Source organism: Myotis lucifugus, unplaced genomic scaffold (assembly GCF_000147115.1).
Source record: "Myotis lucifugus unplaced genomic scaffold, Myoluc2.0 scaffold_10, whole genome shotgun sequence".
Taxonomy (NCBI): domain Eukaryota; kingdom Metazoa; phylum Chordata; class Mammalia; order Chiroptera; family Vespertilionidae; genus Myotis; species Myotis lucifugus.
In genome coordinates, this window is record NW_005871058.1 from 10,906,403 (window position 1) to 10,922,127 (window position 15,725).

General features: G+C 39.2%; 3 protein-coding genes across 3 annotated transcripts; 1 reads left to right on the top strand and 2 right to left on the bottom strand.

Moving 5' to 3' along the window:
* Window positions 1-1,948: 1,948 nt before the first annotated feature.
* Window positions 1,949-2,878, bottom strand: LOC102425924 (taste receptor type 2 member 42-like). The gene has a single exon (XM_006084243.3). It carries the CDS (start codon window positions 2,876-2,878, stop codon window positions 1,949-1,951), a length of 930 nt encoding a protein of 309 aa, XP_006084305.1.
* A 2,476-nt stretch (window positions 2,879-5,354) lies between these two features.
* LOC102441167 (taste receptor type 2 member 43-like) lies at window positions 5,355-6,318 on the top strand. The gene has a single exon (XM_014451766.2). The coding sequence runs from the start codon at window positions 5,355-5,357 to the stop codon at window positions 6,267-6,269; it is 915 nt and encodes a 304-aa protein (XP_014307252.1). The 3' UTR covers window positions 6,270-6,318.
* An 8,228-nt stretch (window positions 6,319-14,546) lies between these two features.
* Window positions 14,547-15,520, bottom strand: LOC102441474 (taste receptor type 2 member 42-like). Its single transcript, XM_014451755.2, is given in 2 exon segments — window positions 14,547-14,593; window positions 14,596-15,520. Coding segments are annotated over 2 exon segments (972 nt in total).
* Between the last annotated feature and the right edge of the window lie 205 nt (window positions 15,521-15,725).

Consider the following 15,725-nt stretch of genomic DNA (forward strand, 5'->3'; position numbering starts at 1 on the left):
AAGTACCAGGTAATCTTTAACCATTTTTCTGAAAGGGATACTTTCTAAGCCAAACTATCCTCAATATCTGAATCTAAATATAGCCAATGTGATTAGAATTTCACCTTTCCAAAAGCAAGATAATCACAGGTACAATCATTAGGAAATTTATTTTTATTTTTTCTTTCAGTTTTATGAGATATAATTGCCATACAGCACTGTGTAAGTTTAAGATATACAGCATAATGACTTGACGTACATATATTATGAAATGATTACCACACTCAGTTAATATAAACACCCAAAAAATGTCTCTTTCTTTGTGATGAAAACATTTAAGATCCATCCACTCTTTTAGAAACTTTCAAATATACCATAAAGCAGTGTTAATTATACTAATTGTGTTGTACATTATATCCCCAGTATAATCTTATCTCTCTTGTAACTGGAAGTTTATGTTTTGACCACCATCCCCATCCCCACTCAGAAAATTTCTTATATAGTGTCCAACATAATGAATACAGTCTAAAAATCTAAATCTTTATGTAGGTCTGGATATGCATGTGTCATCATCATCATCATCATCATGGATACATCAGAGCACCACATAGCAGAGTTCCATGGAGTAAGAGTACACTTTACAAAGCCCTTAGGGTTTTTATGTTCTTCCCAGCTTCAGGCTTGACCTACAGGCCCATCAAAATTAACTTATAACCCAATGCAGTCAAGCTAGAGTGGACACTAACTTTATTTTCTAGTTTCTTCTTGTTAGCTTCTACCACTGAAATATGGCAATTATAAACCCTAGCAAAAATTTCTTCATTATTGATAGTTTTTTAATATGTTTACAATCATAATCTCAAAAATTACTATATTGCAAACTTCAAAATTATATCATTAGCGAGCACAATTTTACTACCTACTGTTAAGATTATATACATTTTCAGCTACTTTGTTTTCATTTTTAAATTATTTAAAAAGTCAACTGAGCACTATATATACACACAGACATTTCTAAAACTTATACAAATATGTGAATTTTCTTACAAACTTTCCTTCCTGTTTTTATCCCTGGTGAGTTGGTCATGTTTGTCCTCTCTGACAAGGACACTAGTGTTCATATAATTTTCACATGCACACACACCCTACATACAAACTTACTGTCTAGGTGATATTTGCAGAGTAGACATATAAGTATTATTATATACATAGTGATAATTATTCAGTTTGCTTTTATAAAATCAGCAAAGATAGTGTCCACTCTAGCTTGAATTCCTAATGATAGTCTGCTTCTTTGTTTTAGAAGTTAGGTCTGTTGTTATGAGATTATGTGTGTCTAGCACTTTTATTCCTTGATTGATTTTTAACTTAATATTGTAAAAAAGATTTCACTTGCTCCAGCTTGGGAGGGATTTTATTTCTAAACTACAGGCCCGATGCACAAAATTTGTGCAAGAGTAGGCCTTCCTTCCCCAGGCTGCCGGCACCGGCTTCCCTCTGGCACCCGTGACCTGGGCTTCCCTCTGACCACAGGCGGGCACCCGGGATCCAGGCTTCCTTCGCAGCCCCGGCTTCATCCGGAAGGTCATCAGAAGGACATCTGGAAGGCCATCAGAAGGACGTCCCATCTAATTAGCATATTACACTTTTATTATTATAGATAATCATGTGTTTTCCTCATACATAAATACAATAAATATTTGCCAGGGCACATAAAATTAGTACATGCTGCATTATATATTTTATATTCATATTGTCTAAATTTGTTTTGTTACTAGCAAGTGTTATAATGACAATGATGCTTGCTTCTTAAAAATGTCAAGTAGATTGTTAGTTTATAGGCCATTATAGGGAAAGTTTGTGATGCTTAATAATATCCAAAAGAATCCAGTGAGAAAAACAAGTTAAAATGTATCTTCAGTGGTTTAATTTTCCTGGAATATAGAAAATCCTGGTAAAGTCTGTGAAGCTAGGTTTCACCCTTTTTCAGGTGGCAGTTAAGATGCCACAATAGTTTCAATGCAGTTTGTCTCAGCTTGCTGTTTCCCAAAATTAGGATAAATGAGTGGCCCGAAGGGAAAATACTCCATGTTAACATGACAGCCAGATTGGCCTGCTGCTTCTGCACTATAAGGAAACACCAACCTGTTAACACAAAGGAAGAAAAATGAAGTATGAAGAGGAGGAGGAAAGATAACACTATTTTCATGGCCTTTTTATGGGCTTCTGTGCGGAAGTCGTTAGAGCTGGAGTTCATCCGCACATTCCTGGTATGTCTCATCAAGGAAAGAGATAAAAGGAGCAGTGAACTCAGGGACAGAAGAAAGGGAATTAAGTAGATAAAATTAGAAACAATCAAACTGTTAAGATACAGAGTTTCACTTACACCTGGAGACCATGTTGAGTTTCTTTCATGTATATTATAGACATTAATCCAGAAACCATTGAATGAGTCTATTAACACAAGTTTCAAAAACAGGAAGAACAAAGACCCCAGTAAAAGCACAAGTAGCACTTTGCCAGTTCTCCACCTCAGCCAGGCAAAGCAGGGGTGGGAGAAATTGGCTATTTTAAAGAAATAGAAAATGCTTAGACAGGTGGCAAACCAGGTAGCTAGGTGATTGCACAGTATCCAAAGAATGCCAATAAGTTTTGCTAGTTTACCAATGGCATAAAATTGTGGCCACAACACCATTAGAAATGAGTCAGCTAGTGATATCCAAAAAAGAGTGATTCTGGAGAGAGCCAGGCTGGTGAGGATGCAGTCAGCTGCTGAGAGTTTTTGACTCTTCACCCAATCAATGCAATTAACTAGTACAATGAACCCATTCCCCAACATTCCAGCTATGAATTCTCCCATTGCAGCTACCAGAAAAACACTTTCAGCTCCAGATGGCATTTCTGTAGAGGAATCCAGAAAGCTAATATTCTGTCTCACTGATGTTTTGCTGTTTTGCTGTCAATAATATCCAGTTTGGTACTTTTCACTTTTATATTTAAAATGCTCCAAAAATTCAGATACTGTCTCACTTATCTTCTGAAAGGTTTCTCTTTTATTCCAGCTGTAGGTTTGAAATATGAGCAAGGAGATTCAGTCTCACAGATCTTAATGAGAAACTTTACCATTAGTTTCAATCAGCTACCAATTTCCAAATTAAATAGTAAATGTGCCCACTCATCATTGGCACTGGCAACAATTTTCCACTTGTGAGGACATCTGGAAAAGTAAATTCAGGCATGCAAATATGAAGTAGATTTACTTACCCTGATTTGCACTTTCCATTTCAGTTGAAACTCAGTACAAGGACTCACGTTTCTTAATTTTAATAGATTTCTCTAAAAAGTAATCTCCATAATACAAGCATATTTTTTTAATTTCACATAATAAAATCCATGTTTTAGTCACTATTATAGATGAAATAAGTGTAATAAAGGGAAGCAACATGAAGCTCACAGAGTAAAGGGAAAAGCAACATTAGATAAACTATTACTATTGAATGTGACAAGTTTGACCAAAGTACAATTCCAACACAGAGGAAGGTGCTACAAAAATCTATGGTCAACAGTTAATTCTAGTTTCATGAGGATAGCAACAACTGGCTTGGGCCTGGAAGCTTTTTGGTATTTCTTGAAGAAACAGATAAAAAGGGAAACGATTTTCCACAATGATGTAAAAGTATATGCAAGGGTACCAAAATCAGACCTCTCTCTAAGATTTCACTATGAATTTTTGAGCTTCATTTTCACTAAATTACCACCTATTTGATTCTGAATAAGTTATTATTAGCTGAGAAAAGAACAATAGTAAAAATATATGGTTAAAAAACGGGGGGTGGGGATGTAAATCCTTACTGATAAGATAGATAGTCTGCCTGTTACTGGAATGTGCCTGCCTAAGAGCTATGGGTATATCCCAAAACCAAATAAAAGGATGGCGAGGCCTGAGCACAAGCGGAGTCCAAACTCTTGGGATGGGCTCTCGCCTAGCCCCCCAGTTTCAAAAAAAAAAGGGGGGGGAGCAAGAGTTGGAAGGGGTTTCTCCGTTTTAACTATGCTTTTGGTAAAATCTTTTATGCCATAAAAATTAATTTAAAGTAAAATATATTTTAGCTTGCTTTTTGCTTCAACAAACAGGTACCTCTAATAGGGTGATTTTTCAACCTTGATTACAAATTGGAATTGCCTAGGGCAGTGTCAGCAAACTGTGGCTCGCGAGCCACATGCTGCTCTTAGGCCCCTTGAGTGTGGCTCTTCCACAAAATACCACGTGTGGGCATGCACATACAGTGCGATGGAAACTTCGTGGCCCCTCTGCTAAACACCATTACTCTATAAAACTTGTTACTGAATAAAACCCAAGTGTAGAGGCTGGTTTTAACATCTATTAATCTTTTAAAAACTAAGTAGTAAAGAATGAATTAAATAGAGAAAAATAAAAGCATACATTTATAAATAGGAGTCTGGAATCTGCAATGAAAAACATTCTTTTGAAGTACTCAATATTTACAAAGTTTCTAAATATTTAAATTAAATATTAATATTTAAACATTAAATAGACTCAAAAGGGAAACATTATCATAAAGACCTAAGCATGAAAGATATGCATGATAGCTGTTAATAATGGAGTGGAAGTCTGCATGGGAGAAAAGTCAGATTTAAACCTAAATGACCTCCTGACACGAATTTTACCCTTTTGGAAAGTATAGAACACTAATTCCATCCATTCCATCCGGATGTACCTGTATTTGTCTGAGTTAGTGGGGCGCTGTTTATGAGCTTGTTGACAATATAGTTATGCGAAAGTATTAATTAGCAGCAACCAACATTTATAGTGTTCCTGAGAAAATCTAGGATGCTTTTAATAGGAAAATCTTGAATTCTTTCCACATAATTCTAGCATTAAAAAAAAATTCATAGTGATGATCACCCTAGTTATGACCAAGCTCTATTTAATAGTTTAGACATTCACTGCATATTGGGTTTTCAAGTTTTACTAATAAACAACTAATGTTGAACACAAATTGTGGAAAGGTCAAACAAGGAAAAAAATTGCAAAACAATATGTCTTTATTTGCATCCTAGCAAATGAGAATTCAGCTTTCACTTCAACATCAGTTATGAAGTAATCCAGCCAGTGGCAGGGACACACACTGTTTGAATGGGAGTCCTTGGAAAACAATATTTTCCATAAAGACAGCATTGAACTTCTCTGTTAGCATACCCTGAAGCTTTCCTGCTTGGCGTTGGTCGCAGAATTGAAACCAGAAATTCACTGCAAATTCAGAAAACAACTGCACATTGAATTTAAGGGCAGAATATTAAAGGAATCACGACCAGTGATATTAGACTTGGATTTCTTTTTCTTTTTAGACATCATGGCTTTACTACCAGCCATTCTTTCCAGCCTATTCACAATACAATTTGTTCTAGGATATTTTGCCAACGGCTTCATAGCACTGGTGAACTGCATTGACTGGGTCAAGAGACAAAAGATCTCCTGCGCTGATGGAATTCTCACTGCTCTGGCTGTCTCCAGAATTTGTTTGCTCTGTGTATTAGTACTAAATTGGTATGCAACTGTACTTAATCTAGCATTTTATAGTTTAGAAGTAAAACTGATTGTTCATATTGCCTGGACGACAAGCCACCATTTTAGTCTGTGGCTTGCTACTAGCCTTAGCATATTTTATTTGCTCAAGATAGCCAATTTCTCCAGCCTTTTATTTCTTCACCTAAAATGGAGAGCTGAAAGAGTGGTTATCATGATACTGTTGGGGGCTTTGGTCTTCTTGGTTTTTCATCTTGCCGTGGTAGGCACAGATGAAAAAATGCAGATGAATGAAGATAAAGGAAACATCACTTGGGAGACTAACTTGGGGGACATTATGCACCTTTCAAATCAGACTTTATTCGTGCTTGAAAACTTCATACCCTTTACTATGTCCCTGACAGCTGTTCTGCTGTTAATCTTTTCCCTGTGGAAACATCTGAAGAACATGCAGCTCAGTGGCAAAGGAACTGAAGATCCCAGCACCAAGGTCCACGTAAGAGCCATGCAAACTGTGATCTCCTTTCTCTTGCTATTTGTCATTTATTTCTTCAGTCAAATCATCCTACTTTGGAATTTGAGTACTCAGCAGAACAATTCGCTTCACATGGTTTGCAAGGTTCTTAGAATCCTGTATCCGTCAAGCCACTCATTTATTCTGATTTGGGGGAATAAGAAGCTGAGACAGGCCTTTCTGTCATTTCTGTGGCAGTTGAGGTGCTGGTTGAGGAAAGGGAAATAAGTGGGGCACCTTGTGTCTTTCGGCAGAAAACAAACTGATGGAGTCCATAACATTTGTACTTCCTACATATTTCTTAGTGTGTATAGAATTGGGTAAGTTACACCTAGAAAAACTTCTACTTAAGTTTATCACATAAATATATATGTGTGTGCTTGTTTATGACAAGAAAAAAAGAGCATAAGATTACCTTTTTTTTTAGGTAAGCAATCTAATTTTACAAAATAGTGTAAGAAAGTCTTCAGAATCATGTATTTCACATACATATTCTATGCTATCCTCTTGAAACTGAAGAATTTGTGCTCTATATTTATGCATATTTAAGGACTGACAACCCATCTCAGGAAATCATTACTATTTTCATTATTACTGTAGTTAGTACCACACATATGTACCACAGTGAATATAGACTTTGTTGTTTGAACCTCCAATCCTTTGGATGGTAAGAATATTCAATTCTAAGTCACACACTGAGAATAGATGCTTGGCATAGATATTCCATCATGAATTCTTGCTTCATGGTTAATAGAAAGTAATTAGAACTGTTAGGAAAAGATACACATAATGAAATTAAAGAGTGACAAACATTTAGAATGTATTATACATACATGTACCATAAACAGTACTAACATTATTATATTTAATACAATAGGTCAGTGGTTGGCAAACGGCGGCTCGTGAGCCACATGCGGCTCTTTGGCCCCTTGAGTGTGGCTCTTACACAAAATACCACGTGCGGGCGTGCACATACAGTGCGATTGAAACTTCGTGGCCCATGCGCCAAAGTCTGTTTTCGGCCTGGGCGAGTCTATTTTGAAGAAGTGGCATTAGAAGAAGTGGGGGTACGTTCGCTGAGGTTGACCCCTCAGATTGAGGACGTTTTTAGCAAAGGCCAGCTTAGGAGTACCCTAATTAAGTTAATAACAATGTACCTACCTATATAGTTAAAGTTAAAAAAAATTGGCTCTCAAAAGAAATTTCAATCGTTATACTGTTGATATTTGGCTCTGTTGACTAATGAGTTTGCCGACCACTGCACTATACAACCTTGGAAATCACGGAAGCTCCATGAGGAAAGGGTCTATTTTGTTGTTGACCACTGATCTATTTCCAATTCCTAGAACAGGGTGGGCTTGGCAAATAGTAGGCCCTCAATAACTTTGTGAAAGGAATGAGTGCTAATTTCGTTGGTAATCCTATTGGGAACACAGGAAAAGAGAAAATGAATAAGACTTGACTGTGAACCTAGTAAAAAAGCAAGAAAAGAAAGTAACTCCTTAAAACTAGAGGAAATTTTACAACCCATGTACGAACTCATGAAAGATTGCTATACTAACACTGAAATAGCCAGCACTACACTTTAGTCATTGTGGTTCTAACCAGAAGTCATACAAAAACTAAAAACTTGTAGTTCTAGCACCCAGGATGTGGGGGCCTTTGTGGGGGCTTTATTTTTCATGAAAGAGAGCTACTTCCAGCCCAAGGAATTGGAGGTGGGTAGGAAACTCTAGGTTTCATGGCAGTGGGGCAATACTCCCCAGAGGTCTCTGATATTCTCAGAAATGCTCTGGAGTGATATAGAAGGCTACCAGAGAAGAGGACTCCATTGGTAGGCATGGTTTAGCAGTTGACAAAAGCCAGATAGCAACAAGTCAGCCAGGAGATTCTTAGGCATAAAAGAATACTTGAGTTCATAGTTACACTGAAGGAGAAACTTAATGTAAAGGATATAATGACAAATTATAAAAAATCACAAGCACCATATGCTATGAGTTGAATTTTAAGTCCAAGCTAATAATCACTTTTTTTAATGTACATTAAGTGTAGATCTGTCTCAACTCCTGGGTTGAACTGCCTCGACATGCTTCATTCTTAAAATGGTTGTGTTTTATATTTATCATGATAAAGATGTTATTTTATGTATAAACTAGAGGCCTGGTGCACAAATCATACACGGGTGGAGTCCCTCAGCCTGGTGACCAGGGATGATGGGGGGGGGGGGGGGGGGCAGGACTGCCAGGGGGAGGGACTGTGGGAGGTTGGCCCCAGCAGCAAGGTAACCAGTGGCCAATTCCGCGAGGAATCAGGCTACCACCTCTCTCCTGTCAGGGTCCAGGGTGTGGGTGAACCGGATTCTGGACTGTCAGGGCACAGGCAACAAGGTCTGGGTCAGTGCACTTCATAGCTACCGGCTGGTTGACCAATTGTTCTGGTCATTCTGCTGTTAGGTTAGTGGGCTTTTATTATATAAAATATAACGGCGATTATTACAAAATGTTTGGGCAAATAACAATTAATTAAATCTATCTCTATGCTATAGTGATAGTCCAAAATAATTAAACTACAACAATGACCATAATTAAAATCAGAAAATTTGTGAACATTCTATCTAATAATAGAGAAACATGGTAATTAACCGTACCTCTGCTACCCTTCCCATTGGCTAATCAGGGCGATATGCAAATTAACTGCTAACCAAGATGGTGGCCGGCAGCCAGGCAGTTGAAGCGAACAGGAGGCTTGCTTGCTCCAGTGACGGAGGAAACCAACATTCCCGCCTGCCTTGCCGGCCTCTGAGCTGCTCTCTAAGAAACATTGTTACAAATATAGAAGCTAAACAAAACCCCAGAAACCTGCTTTCAGCCATTAGAGCTGGAGCGAGCAGGACCGAAACAATGTTACAATTATAGAACCCAAACAAACCCTAGATTCCTGCTTTCAGCAGCCAAGGTCTCACAGCTAAAGCCGGCTCTCAGCTCCAGTGACAGACATAGAAGGTGAATAAATTCCAGAATTAAAAAAAGAAAGAAAAAAGGAGAGGTTGGGAGCTTTAGTTGCCCACCAGCCTGAAAACAGCCCTCAGCCCCTCACCCAGACTGGCCAGGCACCCTATTGGGGACCCCCACCCTGAAGGGGGTGTGACCAGCTGCAAATAGCCATCATCGCCTCATCCAGGCTGGCCAGGCACCTCAGTGGGGACCCCACCCTGAAGGGGGTGTGACCAGCTGCAAACAGCCATCATCCCCTCATCCAGGCTGACCAGGCACCTCATTGGGGACCCCCACCCTGATCCAGGACACCATCCAGGGCAAACCAGCCGGCCCCCAACCGTGCACCAGGCCTCTATCCTATATAGTAAAAGGGTAATATGCCTCTCAGCACCAGGATCAGCGGAGCCGCGAGGCCTCACGCCCCAGGATCAGCAGAGCCGCGAGGCCTCCTAGCACTGGGATCAGTGGAGCTGCAAGGCCTCCTGGCCCCTGAAGCAGAATGACAGGGGGCAGCGCCCAAACCCCCTGATCGCCCTGCAGCTCTGTGTATGACAGGGGGTGGGGCCACAACCTCCCTATCCACCCTGCTCTGTTCCTGACCGGGGAAGGTTCCCCAACCCCCTGATCGGCCCTGCTCTGTGCCTGATAGGGGGGAGCTCCCCAACACCCTGATCGCCCTGTGGCTCTATGTGTGACAGGGTGCGGTGCTCCAACCCCACCCCACGGGCCCTGCTCTGTGTGTGACGGAGTAGAGCCATAACCTCCCCATTGGCCCTGCCCTGAGTGTTACAGCAGCGGCGCTCCAACCCCCTGATCGGCCCTGCTCTGTGTGTGACGGGGGCAGTGCCCCAACTCCCCTATCGGCCCTACTCTGTGCGTGACTGGGGGGAGCTCCCCAACCCCTTGATCGGCCCTGCTCTGTGTGTGACAGGGTATGGTGCCCCAACCCCCCTGATGGGCCCTGCTCTGTGCGTGACATGGGGCAGCGCCCCAACCCCCTGATCAGCCCTGCTCTGTGCGTGACAGGGGGTAGCACCACAACCTCCCCATTGACCCTGCCTTGAGTATGACAGGGGGCGGCGCCCCAACCCCCCAATCGGCCCTACCCTGAGCATGACTGAGGGTGGCATCACAACCTCCCAATCCGCCCTGCTCTGTGCATGACAGGGGGCGGCGCCCCAACTCCCCAATCGGCCCTGCTCTGAGCCCGACCAGGGGCTGCACCTAGGGATTGGGCCTGCCCTCTGCCACCCTGGAGCGGGCCTAAGCCAGCAGGTCGTTATCTCCCGAGGGGTCCCAGACTGTGAGAGCGCACAAGTGGGGCTGAGGGACACTCCCCCCGCCCCCGCCCGCCAGTGCACAAATTTTTGTGCACGAGGCCTCTAGTTGATTTTATAATTATCAATTATAAAGAATGACATTTCCTCCAAGGAATAGTGAGAAAATACATGCAGAGTTCTACTTTAGCCTAATTTTTGTTTAAATCCTGACTTCCTGAGTGATATTGACTATATACTTGTACAATAATGAACTACTACTTATGTGAATGTAAGTAAGGTGATTCCACTGAAGATCTTATGAGCTCCTGTCATTAATACTACCTTTCTTGGTGTGAAGTCTTCCTGTTTCCTCTCTGTGTCTGCGACATCTCCAGTGAAATAGCATACATGAGCTTTCTATTTGACTCTTTCTGTTGTCTTTCCCCTCTCTAGGACCATATTGATAGATCTCCCATTAGTCTCAGTGAAGCCAGCAACAGGTCCACCTAGCTGAGATGATCTGTCTGATCCTGTCAATAGCAAGCTTTTCCATTTATTTGTCATCAAAGAAACAGGTTCCCGGTTCTTTCTGAATCACAATTGTAACTCTCATGTATTGAACTTAGCAAGGATCCCTCTGAAAGTAATTAAATTACTGGCCTTTATGTTTATTTAGGTAAAAAGAGATCTTCACTGTTTCTTTGGCTGTACCCGAGCCCAGGAAACAATTGGCTGGGGTCAGGGCCACAGCTTGAAGGGACAGAGATTTCATCTTTCACAAATGGAGGATATTTGCCCAGCTTGATCACTGCTATCCACAAACATCCTTTCATGTTTTATTGTAGATTTTTGTTTCATCTAGCACACTCTTTTAGTTTTCAAAACTTATAGCTACTTCCCCCCCCCCAAAAAAAAAATCCTTAGTGGACAAACATTTCCCACTGGCTCTTCCTCGTGACAAACCTCAGATAGGGCCAGTCTAACTTACTCACCAACCCCACACTGACAAGTATTAGAGTCTCATGTTCCAAATAAAAGTGGTTACACATTTCTTTAGTCGTCTAAGGCTGCATTTATATTTATTTTTTAAGTAAAATTTGATAAGCTATAGTCTGTGGGATAGGATTTGATGTACTAAGAGACAAAAAAGTTTGCCTATATATGTTTCTCAAATTCATCAAACAAATCTTTCAGATCAATCTGTTCTTTTAAAGATTGGTCCTAAGGTCCTGAATAGGACTTAGATTACTCTAGACAACATATCTAGTGTCTCGAATGACAGAATGGAGAATGACTGTGTGATGATGCAGACACCCCTTACAAGGTGCCCCTGGCCCAGAGGAGATGGGGTCTAATCAAGATCTTGCAAGGAGAAGCCACCTACTGATGGAGAGCAGATAAACCACCTGAGACATTAAGGAAAATGGCATGTCTCTTTCTCAGAGATAAGTATAGGTATGGGTTTCTATCCAATATATATATATACTCACTACGGTTCAAGAAAATGTGCCTTGCCCTAACTGGTTTGGCTCAGTGGATAGAGCGTTGACCTGTGGACTGAAGGGTCCCAGGTTTGATTCTGGTCAAGGGCATGTACCTTGGTTGCGGGTACATCCCCAGTAGGAGGTGTGCAGGAGGCAGCTGATCAATGTTTCTCTCTCATCGATGTTTCTAACTCTCTATCCCTCTCCCTTCCTCTCTGTAAAAAATCAATAAAATATATTTTTTTTAAAAAGAAAATGTGTCTTGCTGTGCTTGATATATATTCTGATGCCTTCAACACTAGACCTATGGATCAGAGATACAACTATTTCATCAATAGAAATGAGTTATTTGTTCCTCTCCTGTAAATCAGCTGGGTGGATAAGTTGAAACAAACAATGACTACACTCAGATTCTTAAAATGAACGTTTATTTGGTGGGTGAGAGAGGGTAGTTAAGAAATCGGTGATAATATCTGCATTTCCCCAACACTTTGGTCCCAGGGTAGGATGTAGTCATGTCAGTCTTTCTTATCCAGGTTGTATGGGACCAGCAATGTATGTCTTGGCCATCGCATTTCTTGGATTGTGGTTTAGCTGTTGTTGAGTCCCCCACAAAGGCTCTTGTTATGGAGAAAGAGGAAGTGCAGAACTTGATCTCACCTGCCATTCAAATATGCAGATTACAATACATCAATTACAATAACCCCAGCTTGTGGCTTGGTCCCCTTTTACTAGTCCATTGCTATACTTCTTTGTCAAAAATAGGGCACTGGTCTTTATAGTTCTATGTTCCTTAGGTCGCTGCATGTGTATAGACATACTCCTAGTTACACATTTACTCATTTACCTCTAAGGCCCACTTATTAGAAATAAGTGTTGCTCACAAGTTGGCTCAATTACTCTAGCTTGCTTACTAAAGAAAAGTTTAGTAACACCAAAAACTAAATAATGTTTTTGGTTATCTTATAAAGAGTACGAGATTATCAGATTATTTAAGTCATTTACATGAAGAGTATCCAACAAACTCAGTATCTGACTCTAAATGTATTTGGCTTGGTTTGTGTATTACCTTGTTCCAAGTCAAGATAGTTACAGTGACAATTCTTGGTAAAATACTAGGTGTCCAAAATAATGTATGTACATTTTTTAGTAGAATTTTACTTAGTAAAATAGACATTATATTTCTTGCCATTAAAACCATTATCATTATTGTTATTGATACACAGAAGTACCACATAGTCTAGACATGCTTGCAGTTCAATTTATTACATATGGTATAGGAGAGGGGTGGGGAATGTCCAGCCTGTGGGCCATGTAAGGCCCATGAAGTCAGTTGGTCTAACCCTGCCAAGGCAGTAGGGGTGAGTTAATTAAATGTTTGACCAAATATAGCAGGCCAATTCTTAAGTTGAGAATTTTGTATGGCCCCTGAATGATGTTATAAATATCCAAGTGGCCCTTGACAGAAAAAGGTTCCCCACCCCTAGTGTAGGAGTATGGGGAAAATGAGAATTCTGACATCATTACCAGCTCCAAGAACAGCCCTTGTCCTTCCATTAGTATAAATTTACAACCCACGTAATTATCACCATTTAATTGCAGCTTTTTCTTTGTTTAACATAATTTGAAGAATACATCAAAGGTAAACCATAAAAAAGAATTCTTCATTTTTAAAGAATTGCATTATCTATACATGTATAGCATCTATACAATATTATACTCCATACCATCATATTTAAAATATTATATTACACTTTTCCACCCTTTCCTTTATTTACAATGTGTAGCTATCTTACCTGAATGTAGATTATTATAAAAACAGCACTATATATACTTGTGCATATCCAAAATTTATACAGTGGTGTTTCATTATAAATTTTGTTTTCAATGCCTTTTCTATTGACCTGTTTCTGTTAGTTTCTCAAAAACTCTAGTGATCAGATTATAACAAAATGTATGTGCACAGACACAAACATAAACATTCTCAAAATATAATTATGATCTTTTCTAATAGCAATATGAGTGTGATTTTTAATTAAGTAATAATTTTTCTATATATTTTAAGTCTATTACATAACATGGTAGAAATATCCATTTCTGTCACTCTGAAAATGTATATTGCATATCCTGGAATTTAACAACGTTAATAAATGCCTAGCTACATCAAAAATATTTATGATTTGGAATTTCAGATTAAGATTAGCATTATAAGCATGTGCTTCCAGTTTTTACTTAAATATTATTTTATTTTGCACTACAAATATTATTCTTATTCTTAAACATCTCATTCCCTTGTTATCAAGAGGACCTTTAATACAAGAATGCAAATGCTGTTCCATTCAATAAAAGACCTTTAAGCTATGAGGTCATGTTTTTCCCATCTATGACTATAGTTGCTCTATTAACATTTTAATCAACATTTTATAGATCTTCTACCTAGCCAAGTTTGTAATTCATCTTGATTTCTAAAGAACTACATGCCTCTTCCCTCACATGAGTTGCAATTACATACATCTCTTGCATATAAAATTAAATAATTTAGATTCTCTTTGGGAAAGAATATCTGGGATTTAAAACTATTGGTAACCAATGTTTTAAACAAAAAATATTACTTTTAAAATTGTATCGGCTAACCATGTGTGAATTATTATCAAAGCAACCTGTTCTAAGGGAAACTTCAATTATGCACAAAATACTTACAGGAACCCAGTAGAAAAAACAACTGTAGGAGTGAAAATCGATCCTCAAAGTTTCCTCGTTAAGTTATTATCTTTGAAAAGACTCTGGGAAATCTGTCTGTAAAGGTGTAACAGATTTTCCCTTTTCAAGGAGCTTTTGAGATGCCAGAGTATCTTCAAGGCTGTCTGTCTTAGCTTGCTGTTTCCCAGAATCAAAAGAAATGAGTGACTTGAGGGAAAGACATAGACTAATAACATGACAAATTTTGCAGTCATGTAATATGGAAACATAAGAAATATCCAATTTACCACTTGTGTGGAAAAAAAATGAAATATGAAGAGAAAGAGAAAAGACATCACCATTTTTATGGCCCTTTTATGGGCCTCTGTGCTGGAGTCCCTTGAGCCCATGGAGTTGAGCTGCAAATTTCTGATATGTCTTACCAAAGACAGAAATAAAAGGAGCAATGAGGTCAGGGACAGAACAATAGGAAGCAAACAGGTCAAGCTAAGAAGAATCAGGGTTTCAAAATAGACAGTCTTACTTTCTTCTATATATAAAGTCAGATTACTATTATCATACATATAGGCCTTCAAGTATAAATCATTAAAGCTTTCTAACAATAGAAAGTCAAAAATCAGAAAGATAAAAGAAAATACAAATATCACAAGAATCACTCTCTTCATTCTCCACTTCAGCCAGAGGAAAAGAGAGTGGGAGAAGTGAGCTATCTTAAGGAGGTAGAAAATGCTTAGGCAAGTAGCAAGCCAGGTAGTCAAGTGATTAGTTATTCTCCAAAGTAAAGTAATAGATTTTGCTAGTTTATAAGTAGAAAATACATGTGAAAATAGTCCCAATATAAGTGATTCAAAAAGTAATGCCAACAACTGACTAATTCTGGAGATAGCCAAGCAGGTAAAGATGAAGTCAGCTAAAGAGATGTTTTGGTTCTTGACCCATTCAGAGCAGTTTATCAGTCCAATGAACACATTCCCCAACATTCCAATTATGAATTCTGCTATTGACAGTATCAGAAAGATTATTTCCAATCCAGTGAGCATCTCCACAGGGGAAAAAAATCCAAATTTCTAATCCTATATCTGAGTGATAAATTTGTAATCAAACTGTTGCAGAATAGCATCCATTGCTGATACTTATCTTCATTGCTTTTGTTTGCAATTCCAGTCTTAAGTACCACCTCCTGCTGTTGGATACAGTCTCATAAATACTTAAGAAAATCTTTCTGCTTTCTTTGTAATCCCAACC